Consider the following 19,888-nt stretch of genomic DNA (forward strand, 5'->3'; position numbering starts at 1 on the left):
AGGTCAAGAGATTAGGTTTAAGAATTAACAAAATTATCACCTAAGAGAAAATACTTTGATCTTTTATCAAATTCTCTCAACTTATCCTTTTAAGGAAATGTATAGAGACCAGTTTGAAGAATTTGTAAGGGTTAAAAGAGTTGATCCACTATTAATTAGAATGCAGAATGCTTTACTCCTTTCAAAGTAATTTGAAGTATAATAGCTCCACCATTTTGTGTTATTGAGGAGTACAAATAACACTGTGCATGTACATATTGGATTGAAATTGCTTTCACGATAACGTCTACTCATTTCAAAGTTTACCATTTTCAAGAACCTTCCGGGAAATTCGTTTGGAAAAATGGGTAAATGGGTCCCCTACTCAGCCTACTCAGCCTACTCTTTACAAACAGTGTATAGGTTCTTTAACTTACCACAGCATTTTATATGAACAAGGACCGTGAGACCGGGCCTACAGGTTTTTTTTTAATTCCAAGAAGACTAGAAAGTGTGACCGTTTACAGATGACATCGGAAAGCACTTTACGTCAGTTATTTAAAAATCCTGATCGACGATTGGTCCGGCCGGGGTTTGAAACCGCGGCTTCCCACTCAGTAGACCGGTGTTTACATCCACCTGGAGCTAACATCAAATTTAAACATCAAATTTCACGAAATCTTCGCAAAGCAGCATGTATATTAATCCCCTTTTTTTCTATCCAACTTCCTTATAACACAATCTCGTCTGAGTCAAAGTAACACAGAAATCGTATGTGCGGATCATGTAAAATTGTGAACATTTCTTGGTCATTGTTTGCAACTCTTGTGATTGGTCGAAATGTTTTAACTCAAAAATACACCCTTTAAAAGTGGAGTTTAAACACATTGTCTTTCTTAAACAGCCTTTCTGTGGATATGCATTCTCTGCGTAAAATTGAAAACATTTCTATGTGAGGAAAGTGTATTGCGCCACCACAAAACAAATTGCCTCCTTCTTACCTGGATCATTACTTAATTCAGCTGTATTTCACTATCAAGTGAATCTGCGCCTCTCTTAACAGAAGTGAGAGTTCAATGTAACTCCCATGTCATTTAATTATCATGGACTGAGCAGCACTGATGATCATGTTAAAGTCCACATGCAAGAAAATAAGGAAAAACCGTTTTCCGAATGTGCATCACTTACGTTAATCCACAGAGCATGTAAAACGTATTCTCTTGGATATAGTATGTGACAAATATGTCGCGCCGAGAACAGCTTGAAGACTAAGATCTGGGGTAAACGTGTATCAGGAACTATACTAAGATACTGGAAAAAGCTAGTTCTTTTGTAAAGATGGAAACAAGCAGGTGCATTTTAGATTCCTTGCATATTGAGCAACGCATGCCGTCTAGGGCCAGATGTCCAGTCTTTTCCCTGCATCGTTTGAAGTCAATTCGCTAGAAAGCTAGAAAGCAGATTCCCTTCTTTTAAGTCTCTATGTTCTTTGTGTCCAAGACATTTTCGTTGAGTCCACTCTCCATTCTAACTGCCCATGAAGCTTCTCTACCATGAAGCCAAGTTACCTTCCCTATCATATATTTGGTACTAATGTACATCAACGCTACCTTGCAACCTACGAGATTGCTAACGTATTTACTAAAAAGGCTGCACTTGCACTTTCTCCGTTCCATGCATTCACAGGATGTGACAAGGTGAATACTTCCGGTCACCTCCAGAAATAATCGGAGTTGCTTTCGCTTACACGTTCTTCTATGCGATAGAAAAAGTAGTTCTTTACTGTCAACTGACGAAGCCAAAGGTAGTTTCTTTGACCCGGCGGCCTGCATTACTTAAACATTTCAAGGGCACGGCGAACCATGCTGGCCTCATATGGAGTCAGCAGGAACTGGTTCCAAGCATCTCGGTTCCTAGTCTGCAAGATTGGGGCTGGATATCTCTAAGAGGCGAGTGGCGACTCTCCTGCACACCACTGTCAGTAATTACAAAGTTGAGGGTGGAACTAATCAAGTACGCTCGCGTAAGAAGGGCTATGCCCAGAAGAGTAACAATCGTGAAAGGTAAATCACAAACTCTTTTTTTCGATCACAAGCACTCGTCTGCATGAAGTATCAAGTCATTAGGTCACCGAGATATCATCTGTTCTTCTCCGATATTCTGTATCATAGCCAAAGTAGGCTCAAGTTTAGTACGTAATAGATTATATATGATGAAAACACTAAATTGAGTGTATACATTAGATTTAAAGAAAATATTAAAGTAAAGAAAATTAGCAGGCACAACAGAAGTTTAGGCTCATTCCTTAAAAGTTCCGACTCTGGTAGTTTTACTTCCGGTCTAGCTCATATCATTTCTATTCTACTTTTTTAGACAATTTACGTTAAAATAATATCTCTTTGAATGAAAAAAAACAGCTGCCTTAGGCATTTGCTGAAATTTTCTTATCCAAGTTGCTAAAATTCGGACGTTTAAAGAAAATGTTAATTTCACTTCCGGTTCAAAATGGCCGCCATTTTAAAACTCTTATTTTTCACACTTAATGGACTTTTTGGCGATGGCACCATATCCTATCTTTTTTAGGGCCTTGAAAACTATCATCATGCCAAATTTCATGCTTTTAACAGAAAGTGAACAATTGAAGCACATATCTGCTCTACTATAATGGATCAGCTGCTTTTGACACCATTTTAGTTCCCACAAATTCCTTTTTTCTTAAACATGGAAATAAGGCAGTGGAAATGGGATGGTGTTTAACTTTGGACCTCTAGCTTGTATTGAAATGAATTCCACTGATTCATTATGGCATTTTGAAGTCTAATATTGAAAAACAGTCAATGCAAAATGCAGTTTGATCTGCACTGCCATAGCTTATACGTTTCAAGGTGCATAATTTATCTGGGTTTAAGCCCCTCTTGGAAATAGCCCCTCAGTTTATGTGTCCACCTAAAACCCCTTACAAAGATGCATGACCCCAGGGCATATGAGCAGCAGTTTACAGTATTTGTAAAACACAAGTATGGTTTAATAAATGCCTGGGGTATTATTAACCAGCTGCAGCCTGCCAAGTCAAATAAGTCTGGTATCAACTAAAGAGATTGACCATTTAAAACAGTAAAATAATGCACACAAGACAGGCAAAAGTAAGCTTTATTCCCTTCTTTTCTAATAATCAATTTGGTCGAATGTTAATAGGAAAGCTAGGATAAAATGCACTATACTGGTTTAATTAATAATTTGATAATAAATTAACTTATTATTTATTCAAAATATTTCCACAATTCTGATTGGCTAAAATCACATGCATAACTCACCATAACCAGTTACTGATGACCAAAATAATGTGGAAGAATTTTGTGTTTAACAAGGAAATGACATCAAAAATGCAGCCCGCTACAGGTTAACCCATTCGCCCCTGAACCGCCCGTAACCGCCCGTGCGGATCCAGGTCCTTTCTACCCTTTGTGACGTCATCAGTTTTAATGGTCAAGGACAACCTTCTTCGCTAACTTGTGCAGAGTGAAGAGATCTTTCAAACCATACCAGAATGAGCACAATTCAGTCAAGGACACCGGAGAAAGAAGCAAAAAACCACGTGACATTGACCTGAAAATCTCCACGAAAATCTTGTTCCATTACCCACCTACCTTTCCTTCCACCTAATCCTAAGATCCGAAAAGCTTTCCTAAAAACTCTTCCCACCAAATTGAAGCCTACTAAATGCCCAGCAAGAGAAAAAAAAAATGAGGCAAGAAAAGCGAAAAAAGAAGGGAGGAGAGAAAGCGAAAAGTAAAAGTCAAGACTGCTGTGTCACTTTTAAACCCAAAAACTATCTCAAAATTTTGCTTTCTGCCCACACCCGAACATCTGGATCAGAAGGCCGTGAAGTGTACCACCTGTAAACAGGTTTAAAGTAAGTTTTAGCTCTTAGCTTTATAGCACGACAGTGACCAAAAAACCACTCGACTAGCTTCAAAACGCGTTTTTCGGCAAAATCTCCAGGAGTGAATGGGTTAAAGAAGATCTAAAATTGGTGAGTTGTTTTTTTGGCCCTAACAGGCCTCAGTTTGGTCTAAAAATAAGATGGGGGGCCCACACCCCTCCCCTGGATCCACCACTGTCTTAAATACTTTTTCTTTGTGTGTTTTTGTGTGCATTTGATTTTTTATAAAAACTTAAATATCTCGTTACTTTTCCGCATGGCTCAGCCACTCAGCACAATTAGCTTTGGCTATTTATGAGTGGCTGTGCTCTCTTCATCTTTCACAATTATTTCCTTTTCATTACTCTACACCTTTGTGTCAAGAGCACAATAAACATTGTGTTGTTGTTGCTGTTGTTTTTGTTGTTAAGTTATATAAAACCAAAATAATACTTGTTGTATATTTTGCCCAGTCACTTGACATCTTAATGACAACTCTGATCTCTATGCCTCAATATGAAGTTAAATTTTACTCAAACAACAACTTCGAATCTAAATTGATTAACTAATAGTGAACTAGAGTTCTAAAAAGTTTGATAAATTTAAAAGTTGCTGGCAAATTGACAAAACAGTCTCTCTGACAGACTGCCGGTTAACTTTCCTACAGACTCATCACTGCCAACATTTTAAACTCGGTCTAATTTTCTCACTGATAAACTACCCTATGACAATCTCTCTTTGTTTCTGTCTAAATACCTGACTGTCTTTTTTCTTGACTTGTTATTATATAAAAAATAATATTGAAAACAAGACTACAAGCAAACAGCATTTAACTAAATGCCAGACAACAATAAAAAACAAACATCAGTATTACTCTGTCACCGAACAATATTATTATTCATTTAAAGTTTCGAACACAAATCTTACCTCCACAGTCTCCTCATCTTCAACCCACATTTCATCATCTCCTTGTTCACTCTCAGGCAACTCAGATAAAGGCATCATGACACTGTCTTCTATTTCCTTTTCTTCCAGGTCTTCACGTATGTCATCCGAAGTGCGTCCTATGCTTCCATCAAAATGGTCTGTGTAGTTGATCATAACTCTGTCTGCTTCACTGTCACTAATCTGTCCATCAGAAACATCATCTGAATCTCTGTCGTCTGAATCTGGGTCTGACTCCAGAAAGGGGTTGTAGAGAGCAGCATCACTTGTATAGTAGGCACTGTCTAATTCATCACTTACTGGTTACAAAGAAGAGAATAAAAAAGACATTGTTCAGTTTCATACGCACTCAGTACCCCTTCAGTTTTACAATTAAAGGAGTCCCTATTTAAAGTGTCAGGACACTTCTGATTAAGTGCTAGATTGTCCTTACCATTTACTTTGTGTTCTCCTTTTAAACACAGGGCCTTATTCCAGACACCCGTTTCTTGCACCACTGATTCTTTTTGTTTCACAAGATCTCAATATTATTATACATTTTACTGTTATAGATATTAATATCAGTGGTGAGGAGCTTAGGCAGGATTTTTTAATACCGAGCAGGGGAAGAAGAAGGGTTATGAAACCAGTATCTTGTTGAGAGTATCCACCTTCCCTCCTAGCCCAAGAAAATAGCGGACATTTCTCGACACCAGCACTGGTTTGCCAGTGAAATGATATCTGAGAAATGGGTGCAGAATTACATATTGATGGGGTGTCTGCTTCTGGTAGGTTGTGATGCAAGGGAAATTTGCTTCAGCCAGTCAGAAGCACTACCCACATCTATATAGTGAGACGTCAATCATCAGTATGTAATTTCTGCACTTGCACCTCAGACGTCATTTCCAGGGAAACCAGTGGTGGCATAGCAAATGTCTGCTTCTCAGGCAGCTTCCCACACCAAGTTCCTAAAAATTATTGTCAACCACATTGTCCGGCATTTTTCAAATAAAAAATATTAGAACTTTGCCTAGGACATGATTGTCCTTTTTTGTAAAAATATGAACAGTTTGTTTATTACATTATGTCCCCCCTGGCAGGGTTAGGAAATACTTAGATCACACAAGCACTGAGTACCTTGTACACGCATTCATCTCATCCAGACTAGACTATTGTACTAGCTTATTGTACGGTTTACCAGCAAAGCAGATATTAACAAACTACAGAGACTACAGAATTCTGTTAACACCTTATGCTCTAACAAGGTCACTTAGATCAGCCTCTAAAAACCTTCTCAGAATTCCTAGATCTAACCTTAATACATATGGAGATAGAGCATTTTCAATTGCTGCACCGAAGTTGTGGAATCAACTACCAAGCCATATCCGTAACTCATGTCCTCTTGTGTCATTTAAGTCTAATTTAAAAACTTTCCTGTTCAAACAGGCATTTTGTTAGTTGCCTGTTATGGACCATAGAACAAGTTTTATTTTATTTTTATTTTTCTCTATTATTATTATTATTATTATTATTATTATTATTATTATTATTATTATTATTATTACTATTAATATCAGATAAATATAGATAATTTCATGTACATTTAATATTAGTACAATTTAAAGTAGTGACATTTTAGACATTTTTGTAAACGCATTGAGGGATACACAAAATTTGAATTATAAGAACAACCGCTATATTATTAATATTATCATAACATTTTTCTACATAAAAAAAATATTGAGGGTGCCAGACCCTTGAGTAAATCATATCATAAGAGCTGTGATTCAAAATATAGACTTGTTAAGGTGTGCAGTGAAACTCCTAATTCGCATTGCACGAGTGTAGTATTCATTTGTCAAAGATATATCTATCACTATTTGAAAGTACTTTATTAGTTTATAACAAATAAATCCAAGCTTGACTGTCAGAAGTTAAATATCTTCACAACAGTGATTATCTTACCAGTTTTAATATCTTTTTCCCTTTGAAGTTTCTTGGATTGCTCCTTCAAGACTTCCACTTCTTGACTCATAATGGTGTAAAAGGAATCAAGCTTATTCTGGAGAGCAATAACTTCTTCCTCACTTAGCTCTGAGAAAAGCAAAATGGGTTGTTATTTCAAACTTAAATCCACAAAGCAAGCTTGTTGCTTCATTCTACAGTGTGCAAAAAAATTAGTGGTGTTCATTTACTGTACACTATGACAACGTACAGTTGACTTTAACCGATAACTCAAACCTTTTAGGGAAATCTAAAAAAGTTTAAGTTATTGGGAGTTTGATGCAAATGACAGGAAATAAGCAAATGGGATAGGTAAGGAATACTAGTATCATGCACACTTCACTTCAAGGGCAGCAAGCTCAGGCAAATGTATTATATTGATATTTTGAAAAAGGAAGTAAGCAACAAAGCTTCACTAAGATACAGGGATGAACACTGAATTTGAACTGGACTGACCAAAAAGTGGAGACAAACTAATATATGGTTGTTTTGAATTCAATGATTCAGACTTCAGTACACTCTTTTGTCACGCATTTAAAACATGACATGATTAAAGTTATCGAGGGTAAAATAAAGAGATGATCTGAAGGGAAACAAGAATAAGTTTGGGTTAGTGGGAGGTATCAAGGGTTCGAGTTACAAATGTATGAAGGAAATCGAAGGGAAATCAACTTTAGTTAGAGTTAACGTGAGGTTTGAGTTAGCAAGGGTTTGAGTTATCAGGAGTCAGCTGTAGTCTCAGGCTGATAGATTTTGTAGTAGGGCTTAAGTGGATACTACTTTCAAGGGCGGACACACATGATTGATGCAAAATAAAATGCAACCACAAGAAAACAAACAACACAAATGCAAGGATGTTATTAATGTAACGGTGAAAAGTGTTCATCTAACTAGTAAGGAAACACTGCCAGGATGCTTATTAAATGCACTTGCATATCTCACTGCATTTACATTTCCATTGGATGTGTAAGCATTTGTTGGGTTTGTGAACCAGTCCTAAGGGGTTTAGGATGGCCCTTGATGACATATGAAAAATTAGAGTACACACTTCCTAGAATAAACGAGTCGAGCAACAAACACTAAAAGTTCAACACATAACACATAATAAAGTTGAATAGCAAAGAGAGCAAAGAAATACTGAATTAATGAGGTAAATAGATAACTGTGCAATGTGACAAATATAGTAATTTATATTCAAGGAAAGCACACATGTTTTTGCTACATTTTGTGGTTTGCTCAAGGAGGTGAGTGTCAATATTACACCTACCAACTCTTGCTGAGTCTCATGCGTGTGATTTTTGTATCCATATTAACCACATTTTCAAGAGAAATATCTGATGACTTCCACCCTGTGCTAAAGGCATTTTACTGACTTCTGAACATTACCAAAAAATTCCGAAGATTTTCCAATGACTTCTGAGGGTTGCTTAATGTCTTGGCAAGATTACCGAGGTGAAGAAAAGATTGTATCATGAGATCTTGCTGAGATTAAGCCTTTAATTATTTTTTCAAATAAGGAATGTTAGGGGCAAGGAACTTGACCATAATTTTCACAAATTTATGACAAGAATTTGCTTGCACCCATGCCTTTTTTTGTTGACTCATACCTGATGGCAGCTCAAAGCGACTGTCTACCAGTATCAAGTGTCCAGATGACACCAGACCTTTTGATGTCTCATTACTCAATTGCACCCAGGCGCCACTCCCCCCCTCATTGGAATGGTGGATTTGCATCAGAGGAATCCATGCACTTCCCAAAAGATTGTCTTTGAAGAATCCTTTCTCCCACAACTGAAAACACAGTGTTTGATCCAAGCGGTTTGTTTCACTGAAGGTTACCAAACAAACAACAACAGTAAATAAGTACTGTAAAATTAAATGATACAAAAGTGTGACTAAAAAGCCTTTCATCCCACTTTAAAGAACACCTCCCATTTATGGCACAATTGGAGAAATCTGGTTAGATGAAACCGGCTCTGAGCCACAAAATTTTAAAACAAAATCAGATGAAACATAAAAGGAACACAAAAAGTTCAAAGGAAATTTTCTACAATAATTTTCCAGAGGTGGTTCACTTTGAGCAGTTGGTGTGATATCAACTCAGGAATAATGTAAACTGCCGCGTACATTAAGCTCCCAAATCCACCCATCCTCATTATAAGTCTATCTACCTATAAGCCCCCCAGATATCACAGGGACCAGAGGAGTTTCGTGTGAATAAATGAATTACTTATTTTAAGTCTCACCTTGAAAAATGTCTATACCTGTCGCTTAGCACGATTAATTAGCCCAATGGGATCTTAATGAATCTACTGTAAACGACAGGAGTGGATCTAGGGGGAGGGTGCAGGGGGTGCGCACCCCCTCCCCCTCGAGATGACCTGCGGTTTTCTAATACAACTGGTATTCTGCAAAAAGAAACTATGTGGTTTATTGGTGTTGAAGTAGAGCAAGAGACGATTGCACCCCCTCCTAAAAAAAATCCAGGATCCACCCCTGAACGATTTCTTCGCTTCTTATCTGACCCAGATCGACTTTGTTGTTCGCCATTTTGAAATCAATAACTGCAAGCCATATCCTCGCTGGCGCACGGAATGTCGCCCGAAGGGTGACCGAAGGTCGTTGCCTGAAGGTCGTTGCCCGAAGGGCGACCGAGGCACAAAGTGCCAAGTAAAAAAACGGACAAGGGAGGAAACTTGTACCACGTGAGTTCGTTCGCTGTGAACCGCATCACTCGGAGACGGAAGTGAATAAGACCGGAAACTCAATAGCAACTCGACAATCAAAACATCAGCTGCGGAGGGAGTTTTAAAGATCTCAGAGATCTATGCGAAGGCAACAGAGTTTTAATTGAAGTCAAGATCTTTCAAGACTGGACGTTTGTTGTACATGTCAACAGTCTTCGATGTCTTGCGCAGGTTTGGCTTGTGCAAAGGCTTCCCAGTAGTCGCAAAACGCACAGCCAAAGACGGAAGAGGTAACACTGCTGGGACCACCGAAGAATGGCGCAGTCGTGATGATATTACAGTTGCCTTGTACGTCCGCTCTACTCAGTATCACGTTTTATTGCAAGAGTACACAAGACCTGTAAATCACTATTCATGTAATTTAACATTCTCCAAACAAAACTAACTAGCTGGGCCCAGCGTGATACAGCATTGCATTAAAACATCGCTTAGTTATTCAGATCCTGAAGGCACTTTGGAGAAAATTGGAACCCTTATTCAGCTGTAATAAAAAGCTTCACGCTTCAAAAGAGGTCACAGAAAATGCGCTTGCATCAGAGGGCAAATCCTGCCGACCAGAAACAATAACCACAGTAAATTGATATGTGTGTCATGACCTCTCAGTGTGAAACATGCGGCTAAAATCACATTTGCTCGGTGAAAGTGTAGAACCTTCCAGAGCATAATCTACCCAGCGGAGGAAAAAAACTTTACTGGAACAAGCAGCATTTTGGCATGAGGTAACAGTCGTGTAGGCTTACCATCCCCTTTTATTGCTCTTGAGTACATTTACTTTACTACGTCATTTCCGTCACCATCTGTTGCAGTGCACAGCGAACGAAAACGCTATCTCCAAGCCATAAACTTCGGTCGCCGAAAATGAATTTGAACGCTTTTTTATGCCCTTTTCCTACAGTATTTGGCAAATACATAAGAATTCTAGATCAGTTTAGTAAAATCAGGCGATTTCATTCAATTCCATTTGAGTTTCAGGGATTCGAAAATCGGCCCCAAATTTGTAAGCAAATACTGTGTGTTGTAATACTGTAAGCCGATCTTGTGAGTCCTCAGTCTCTTGGTTTGTGGTCAATAGAATGCGTAACGAAACTGTAGCACGATCAAAACGACCCATTTTTTCAGAGGTTTTCGACAGGTTTTGATGTTCTAACGACAAAAACATCTCCTCTGGACCCTGTGCAGATATAAGCCAGAAAAGGGCATTGTCAATCATTTGCCCCAGTCTGTCCTATGACGGGGAACTTAAGGAACCTGGTATTCCAACCATTATTTCATATTGCAAGGACATGTGTGACAAGGTTTTTAATGCTGATCTCCGCAACAAGGATAACAAACTTAACAAGTTATTAACTGAAGCCAATAAGTCTCCATATTCACTAAGAAATCAGTGACACTTTGCACTTCCAAAGTGGAAGATGGACCGTTTTAAGAACACTTTTGTTTTGTCATCGTGCCTAAAGTACAATTAAATGATTCGGTTTTAATGCTTTTATATATTATGTACATGAATTTGATATGTTGTTAATTATTGATATATTAAGTTAAATATTAAATTATAAGTTATTCTATTTTTAACTTAGTTTAATTCGTAAATACCCAATTCAGCCTCTGGCCTGGCAACCCATGTATTTATTTATTTTAATAAACTATGATCTATCTAACCCTTCGATGTATTACAATGAATTTGATTTTATTATGATGCTTTGAAGCTTACAGTCAAGGCTGGTCAAGCATACCTCCCAAGATTCTATTAATGAATATTGATTATTTGAAAAATGAATCCATAAGTCATTCCCATAACTAGTGTCAAATTCAAATCCGCATTCCTGGATGCATAATGAGAAGTGAATATTTTACGAAAACTTCTCTGTCTTTGGTCAGATTGAAAATCTTTGAATAGCGAAAGTTTCTTTGAAGATACAGTGTAAATCCCCCTTTAGGTCACCTCGGTAATACAGTGACCATGTTAACAAGGTTCCACTGTATTTACATCAAATTCAGGGAAGCTGAGCTGGTAGAAATTTCACAACTGCCTCACATGTGAAATCATGGCTCATTATATGCATGAAAGAATGCAGAGATGAATCTGAAATCTACAACTACCAACGGATTCAACTTTTGAATAATAAATTGCTTGGTATGCTTGACCAGGTTTGACTGTAAAACACCAGTATATGCAAAAAAAAATTTTGATCAGCCCTGCTACAGCTCTATTCTAGTTATAAGTGTCTTCTGATATAAAAGCCCCTCTGTTTAAAAGCCCTCGTAAACCCCTTACGCAGAGACATAGAAGGCTTATAATCGGCGGTTTACAGTCCTGAAAATTCTTGTTGCTATTTCTTCACCATTGGGAAATAACCATGGAAATGATAACCTTATATTTACAAGCATTAATACAAAGCAAGTTAATTGGAATTTCCTTGGGGTTTTTTGCCAGCATAAAAAATATTATTAAAAAATGTTGGATCCCTTGCAGTAAATGTTCACTTGTGATATGGCAAACCTGTTACCTAGGAAGCCTTCATCTTCCTCTTAAATGCCCATGTGTGGAACAATATTTTTGCCTTTTCACCAATCATAAAACAGAGAAACCCTGCTGCGGCAATACAATAATATTATAGGTGCAAATGCTACTCAGTTCAAACCCCATTCTTCAAGTGCTAAGAGATCCAGTTGCATTTGAATTTGTTATTTTCTTGAGCCAAGTTCTTTAAAGACGAGTTAAGGCTTATCCTGTAAATAGCATATATTAGTTGTCATGATAATATTATTCTTAAACCCTGGCTTAAATTAGCGCCAATCATCTGTCAAATAACTTGGCCAAGGTCTAGAACTAATGTACATAGCCTGTTGCATACACACTGCATACTACAGGACAAAATGTAGCATCTTCCCTGAATCTAATTACTTACAAGACAAATTCCTGCTCCCAGGTTGGAGAGCCACCTTTATCGACCTCTGTCTCCAAGGTGACATTTTGAAGGATCACTCGAACAAAAGAACTCAATTTATCTGTAGCAAGTACATAACACATTACAAAAAATAATAATTTAACTACAAAACTTCAACATGATTCGCTATAAGTTCACTAAAAGAAGGCTGAAACACAATTAACTAAAATATTAAAAGCTGAGATTGCTTTGGAGCATGACCTAGCTGGAAGATGCTTCCAATCATTTTGGAATTTTCGATTGAGCGTTTGTAAACAAAATGATGTTAATTCTCAAGGGCTCCAAAAAATAACAGGAATAAAAACAGAACTAACAAAACAGTTCTTTTGGTTCTGATTTTGATGCACAACAATCTCCCGCATGGATTGAGGATGAGCTTGAATACAAGAAAACAACAGAGAAGTAAACTTCCGACAAGAACATAATCTTAGATGCGGTACTATCTTGCGTGAACGCAAACACTACTACCTGTAGTTTATACTTGTACAGCGAACAAAACGCTTACGCGGACTTGTAAAAAGCAAGAGAAGGTCACCTACTTTATAAGTATTTTTGCTTCGTTTAACTTTTCGCAGAGGGGGAAAATTATCAAAATTGATCATGCAGATCAACATGACTGAACTGGTCCTTACATCACCGGAAAAATATTAAGCTTGAAGCGAATGATAACTTACCAGGATTACCTCTCAATTTGCCCTTCTTGACTGTTCATGTTGTCCATAAATGTTATACGGATACATGGAAGAAGAGCAGGAAAAAAATGACATAAGAAGAATTAAGATTACACGCTAACAGCGAACCATATTCTTAATTGATCCCCTAGTTGAACATTCTTGATCATGTTTTTAAATCATTTCTTGCTTACCCTCGATACACAAAATCGGCATGTTTTAACTGATATCCTGGTCTTTGGCAGCTTCTTCATATGAAATTAACGCCCCTTTTTGTTCATGATTTCCGATGTAAGTCTGAGCTGGTCTCAACCATCGACCAGAACCGACTAAGTCTAGTTAATGCAAGTGAGCAAGCGATTCGTATATTGACGTCATTGGTCGAATCGTTTTGTTACGCTTCATAACTCAGGGAGTGGGGGTTGTTTTGCGGTTTGACGTCACCTCGTAAGTACTTTTTTTTCCTCTATCTCAGTTGATCTCAGTTTATTTCTTTCCGTTTCATCCTTTCTGCAGTTTGGCAAGAATTTCGATTTACGCCAGTCTTTTTCAGGTACCTGAAAACGTGATCGGTATGTCAGATACCCACCAACGATAGTATATATGTTTTTCCTTCTTTTCATCTTACCCGGACTAACTTACTAGCTATAACTAGCAGCATCAATCTTGTCCAGATGGCTTGATCACGGTAGCCTAGTAATTTAGTCTTATCAGGTTACGTACGGTCAACGCAATTGCCGTTAAAGGAAGTTCTTTTTTTTTCCTATTCTTTTTTTAACAACTGTTCAGCTGCTTCCTTGCAATTCTATAGCAATTAATTGTTGGTAGCCATCACGGTTGCCAGTTTTGCAGAAAATACACCCGAAAAAAAACTCTACGTTAACAGTCGAATGCTCTGCGTTCACCTATGCCTGTCTATGAAGTTATTAAAAACAATAAAACAGGAAAACACGATAGTTTTTTTAAACAGTTTATCCGCCGCGATCTCAGCGTTCGTTCAGTACTAGTTGCTTGTGCAATTCTTAGTGTTTGTTTGTTTGCTTTTTCTATTGACTTCATTTTTATATGTCGCTCATGGGATAAAAAACGATTTCTGGCGAGAGAATTTCAGGGATGCAAGAGGCAAACTTCACTATGTGCAAGTTTACACCAGAGATACATTTTACGCTGAGATAACCGTAACTACGAAAAAAGAGACCTTTCCTCACGCGACTTCCAAGTCACCCTGTACTAGTGCCATTGTAAGGGAACTATGTAGAGGCCAGGATTTCCTCGAGAGAGGCGTGTTAATTTATAGCGTTAATGATTGCATGCAGTATTTTTTACAATATAGTCAAACGTGCCTATTTAATGGTATTCGCGATTGTTTACGTAGATATAGGAGGAAAGACTCTTGAACACTTGAATGCCTGTAAGTAAGTTTCACGTCAGTGGTAATTATCGAACGCTACACTGCAAGAAGGAAAAAATTAACTCACAGCCCATTTTTGTTTATATTTACTTATATATATCATCAGAATCGCGGTGAGTGTCTATAGGTATAGTCAAGGCAGTGATAAATTTGATATTAGGTACAATAACTAGACTTTTGCCCCGAAAAACTAATCCGGGTTGAAATGCGGTTTTGCGTAGCTTGGTTGAATGGTTAGGACAATTAAGTTGAAGGGGTTCGTAATGCGAGTATCACCCTAATGCCAGGTAACAAACCAATATAAAAAAGAGAGTTTCTTAAGTCTCAAGTTTCTAGTCTTTCTGTGCGGTTGCTATCACTTTTGGAACAATCCTTCAGTACGGTTAAGTGACGCAATGCACCTGACAGGTCTCACATAAACTGCGCTAAAATTAAATCCAATGTTTACTGTGTAAAATTGAAATTAATGTACAAATCACTGCCTAGTAAGCTAACCTTTGCCTCGTATGCGTAATCTCTCACGAAAAGCTGCTTTTCCGAACAGAACGTAAGCGTAATTCAAAATGGCTTCAGGAATACCATGATACTGGGAATTATTCATGATGTGAGAGTGATTCCTGATTTAACTCAAGGGAGGATAGAGCTTTATCCTCTTCTTTTGAGTTTACTGGGCTTTCTAAAACAAAAATCATAACTATTAGTTGTCATTGTTAGCCATGAATTCAAAACTTAGCTCAAGAAATCAAAACGATATTGCGTAGACGCAAAAAATATGCCATTATTACAGGTTTTGAATTTCCACTATTATGGCTCACTTGAATTTTTAATTTCAAGTTCGTTCTGTTTATCAATATAAATAAGATTTTCTAATTTAGTTTACCTAGATCTTGAGCCAGAATTAGGACTAGAATTGATTGCCCCTTTGAAAAGTTAAAAAAAGTTAAAACAACAGTGAAAGAAAAAGGTAAACCGGAGTAACAGGGATTCAGGAAAAAGAAATCTTGGGGGAAAAGTAATATTAGTGGTACCTCAAGCCATTGCAATCTGCTATGCCCACGTAAATCTAGTCAGTCTTGTTGAATGCGATGTCAATTTTAGGAGAAATATAACCTTCTCAGTGTGCTCAAACAGTCACTATATAGTACGGACCTAGGTAACTAAATCCACTGAATATGATCACCGTTGGAGTCACGGCTAAGATGTATGTCGGTCTCGTCTCACAGTACTGATAAGTGAATAGATGATTGTACATTTGCATACTTACTTGAAACACCAACTTTGATCAAACAACGTCAAGCCATTTATCGCGTAAGTTATCTCCGTATCCTAACAACGCCATGAAAATGTGCAGGTGAATAAATATCGTGATCACAAAGAGTGGAGCTGAATATATCAGACTCTCTGTGTATTTAAAAATGTTAATAACTAATCGAAAAAGGTCGGAAAAGCTCAAAAAGTACAATCGACTTCCAACTTTTTTTTTGGCAATCTTCTCGATCTGTTTCAATAAAAGAAATCGGGCCTCCTACTCTTTTGATTACAGAGTGTGGGAAGTTTAACGAATGTTTATAAGCTATGTTTAGATCTCTTCCAGGTGTGAGGAAGACACAATTTGTTGGGTCATGTATTTGACGCTTATGTGTGGATATTTTTGACAACTAAACATAGCCCGTATGACGTCATTTAGTTAACTGTAATCTATTTTATATTGATTACATTTTCATCAAGGGGAAATCATCTTTCATCGTCAAATACCTGACCAAGTTTTAGTACAAAGTGAACAAACAACTTTGAGCCATCAAGTCTTAATCCTGAAGAAGAATTTTTAGGAAAACCCTCACCACCTTTTGACGCCCGCATTCCGGATGCACCTCCTCGTATCATCATTCCCAGGCCCTTCCCGTACAAGCCCGAATTTTATTAATGCTTTCTTTTCGCAAATACAAAAGCTCCGATCATCTTCTTTCTCTTAATCTTTCACTTTTCTCACGCGTTATTTTTTGCACGAGCTAAAGTCCTATAGTATACAAAACCAAGTCCTCAGCGGCTGCATGGTTAAAGATCTTTTTAATCGATGGGAACTAAGCTATGTGTTCTGATCCAATAGAGAAGATTCAGACTCGCCGGAGGTCACGTATTGAGTGTGAACAGTATCACCGGGCCATTTTTATTTATCAGTAAATATAAACAATCTTCCTATTTCAGTTATCTAGACCTCTAATTTTTTCATATTACAATACCGTGCTTCATGGACACATTAAAAATATGTCATATTGTCGAAACTTTCAACGTACGTTTATCCCCGGGGGGCACCTGGGTATTTTTTGGGTGGGTATGTCCCGCCCGGGACTCCTAATTGGCACCCCGTTCTAAAAAAAATTCCCCTAAAATTGATACCCCGTTCTAGAAATGGGCCCATTTTTTATACCCCGTTCTAGAATTCGCCCTAAAACTGATACCCCGTTCTAGAAATGGGCCAATTTTTTTATACTCCGTTCTAGAAAGTTTGTAAATTGAATTAGCCCTGTTTTTTAAAAAGATATTTCTTTATTTGTTCGACTTATACATGAAATAATGCTTCTTCATAATCATCCGGTGTACGTTTCCTGTGCATGTGGATACAATGCGGTTAATTATGACGCAAAATCTCTCACCACGCACAGAACCACGCTCGTAAGCTAACGATTTCCCATCTCCTCCCCCGTCCCTATCTTTTGGGCCCGTCTCCATCTCCCTCGGGTACATTATGGACTCGTTCCAGACTTCCGCGCGCCTATTTATCCAAGATGGCGGAGTCCCACTCACATATTTTAATGACGGGGGGGTCCGAAGGATTTTTTTAGGTCTGACATTTTGGCCAAAAGGGATTTTTTTGGGTCTATGAAAGACGCCGGCATTTTTTTGGGTCGCGAAAACAACACAGGGATTTTTTAGGGTATTGTATTTTACGTCAGCTCAAATCAAAAATAACATAAGCGCAATTTATAGTTTTGTTTTTGACCAAAACCAAAGTTGAAGTTGGCATGTTTTAGCTTTCCAGAAGATAAATAATAAAATTTGCTCATACAAAAACACTGAGGCATTTTTTTGGGTAGAAAAATTCTGAAGTTGGGATTTTTTGGGGTATAAAATGTGAACCTCTGTCGGACCCTCCCGTCATTAAAATATGTGAGTGGGGCCCCCGGGCAAAATACGCTCGCCCTGCACGCTAAAACACAGGGCGCAACAAGAGTACAACAGTTTGCTTGATAACGCATTGAACCGTGTTTTTAAAAGCAATCTGTTCTTGAACAATTTCAAATGGCTGCTTCCAAAACTGGAGATTTCGCGCGTTAGATAGATAGATAGATAGATAGATAGATAGATAGATAGATAGATAGATAGATAGATAGATAGATAGATAGATAGATAATCTTTATTTATCCACGATACAAAATTCGTCAGCTTTAAAAATGCCTAATACTAATATAATAAAAACATTAAAATAAAAAAGCTGCTTTCCACGAATGCCGTGCCTTACAGTTCTTTGAGTAATCGTTTAAATTGCCCAAGGGACTCTGCTTCCCTTAAGTTACAAGGAAGACTGTTCCAGAGAATGGCGCCACTATAGCTGAAGCTGTTTTTGTAATAGTTTGTGCGCGGTAATGGAACATTGAGTTTATTTTCAGAGTCCCTTAGGTTATATGCGACTTCTCGCCATTCAAATTTAGAACTAAGATAGTTTGGAGCCAACCCGTGCAGAGACCTGTAAACCATCGTAGCTCTTTGAAATTGTTGCTGGCAAGCTAGGTTTTTTCACCCTAGAAGTTTAAAAAGGTGACCAGCATCTACGTCATAGCTTGAATAGGTCAAAACACGGGCTGCTCTGTTTTGTAGCTTTTGAATCTTATTCCGTAAGGTTATCCCACAGTTTCCCCAAACAATGTTGCAATAATCAAAGTGTGGCTGTATTAAAGCTTGATATATTAGTTATAAGGTCGCCCGAGGGACAAGGTGCCTTATTCGTTTTATGGCCCCAATACCAGAAGCGACTTTCTTTGTTACTTTCTCGATATGGCCACTCCAATCAAGTCTGTCATCGATGGTCACTCCAAGTGATGTTGCAGTAGTGACCTGGCTAACTTGAAAATCATTAATTGCAAATGTCGGGGACTCTGTGAGAGTACTTTGCCTCTGCCTAGATCCGATCAGCATAAATTCGGTTTTAGTCATATTTAGAGTAAGTTTGTTTGCTCTCAGCCAATTGTGAACATTTTCTAAATCTTGATTTAGATGCAACTGAATATTGTCTGCATTATCACCTGCGTATGTAAGGTGGGTGTCATCAGCGTACATCCTCGGCTCACAATTTGAAAGACAGTTTGGAAGATCGTTGACGTATAACAGAAATAGTAATGGACCTAAAATTGTCCCCTGGGGAACACCACAACTTAATAAACAGCTTTGAGAGAGCGATCCGTTGATGGAGCACATTTGAGTACGATTCTCTAAATATGACTTAAACCATTGGTGCGCTTTACCATATATGCCGTAATTTCTTAATTTTGATAAAAGGATCTCATGGTCAACTGTGTCGAAGGCCTTTTTGAGATCTAAGAAAACAACGGCGTTGATTTTACCGCGGTCAATATTGTACGCCCAAGTGTCCGTGGCCTCAAGGAGAGCCGTGACAGTTGAGTGAATAACGCGAAAGCCTGATTGATATTTACAGATTATATTGTGCTCTTCTGGGTAGGCATATAATTGATCATAGACGATTCTTTCAAAGACCTTGGCCATAACTGAGATCACTGAAATTGGACGATAATTATTTAAGTCGTCCCGATCGCCTTGTTTAAAAAGTGGGGTGACCTTTCCGCATTTCCAGTCATCCGGAAATATGCCTTGACTTATTGACTGGTTAAAAATATCACGGATAGGAATGCAAATGAGACCTGCACATTCCCGAATGAGCCTAGCAGATATCTTGTCAAGGCCAGCTGCCTTTGACTTATTTAGACGATTCAAAAGTGAGAGAACTTTATTTGTACTGGTCGAATAGAGCTGAAACCGTTTATCTGTGCCAGTGAGGTACTTTTGATAACCATCACTATTTGAGGAATCAATATTGCTAGCAAGTTCTGGACCGATAGTAGCAAAGTGATTATTAAATTGGTTCGACAGCACAGTTGGATTTGTTATTGATACTCCATTTACTTTCAGAGATGTCACCGATTTTTTCCCAGATTTCGCGAAGTAAGTTCATTGATAGTCTGCCAGGTCTTTTTAGAATCGCCCATATA

At 38.0% G+C, this 19,888-nt stretch overlaps 1 protein-coding gene across 4 annotated transcripts in view; it reads right to left on the reverse strand.

Moving 5' to 3' along the window:
- Positions 1-13,611, reverse strand: part of LOC140937108 (protein unc-13 homolog B-like) — a 45,117-nt gene extending 31,506 nt beyond the window's left edge. Inside the window, exons 1-6 of one of the 4 annotated variants that reach the window (XM_073386639.1) lie at positions 13,390-13,611; positions 13,199-13,228; positions 12,486-12,585; positions 8,437-8,657; positions 6,791-6,919; positions 4,829-5,145 (exon numbers count right to left, since the gene is read on the reverse strand). In XM_073386639.1, the coding sequence (XP_073242740.1) occupies positions 4,829-5,145; positions 6,791-6,919; positions 8,437-8,657; positions 12,486-12,585; positions 13,199-13,228; positions 13,390-13,411 (819 nt within the window). In that variant the 5' untranslated portion in view covers positions 13,412-13,611. The remainder of the gene's footprint in view (positions 1-4,828; positions 5,146-6,790; positions 6,920-8,436; positions 8,658-12,485; positions 12,586-13,198; positions 13,229-13,389) is intronic. The other 3 variants (XM_073386640.1, XM_073386638.1, XM_073386641.1) reach the window with 3 other exon arrangements.
- Positions 13,612-19,888: the final 6,277 nt, after the last annotated feature.

The sequence above is a fragment of the Porites lutea genome, chromosome 5, assembly GCF_958299795.1.
Source record: "Porites lutea chromosome 5, jaPorLute2.1, whole genome shotgun sequence".
Classification (NCBI taxonomy): Eukaryota; Metazoa; Cnidaria; class Anthozoa; order Scleractinia; family Poritidae; genus Porites; species Porites lutea.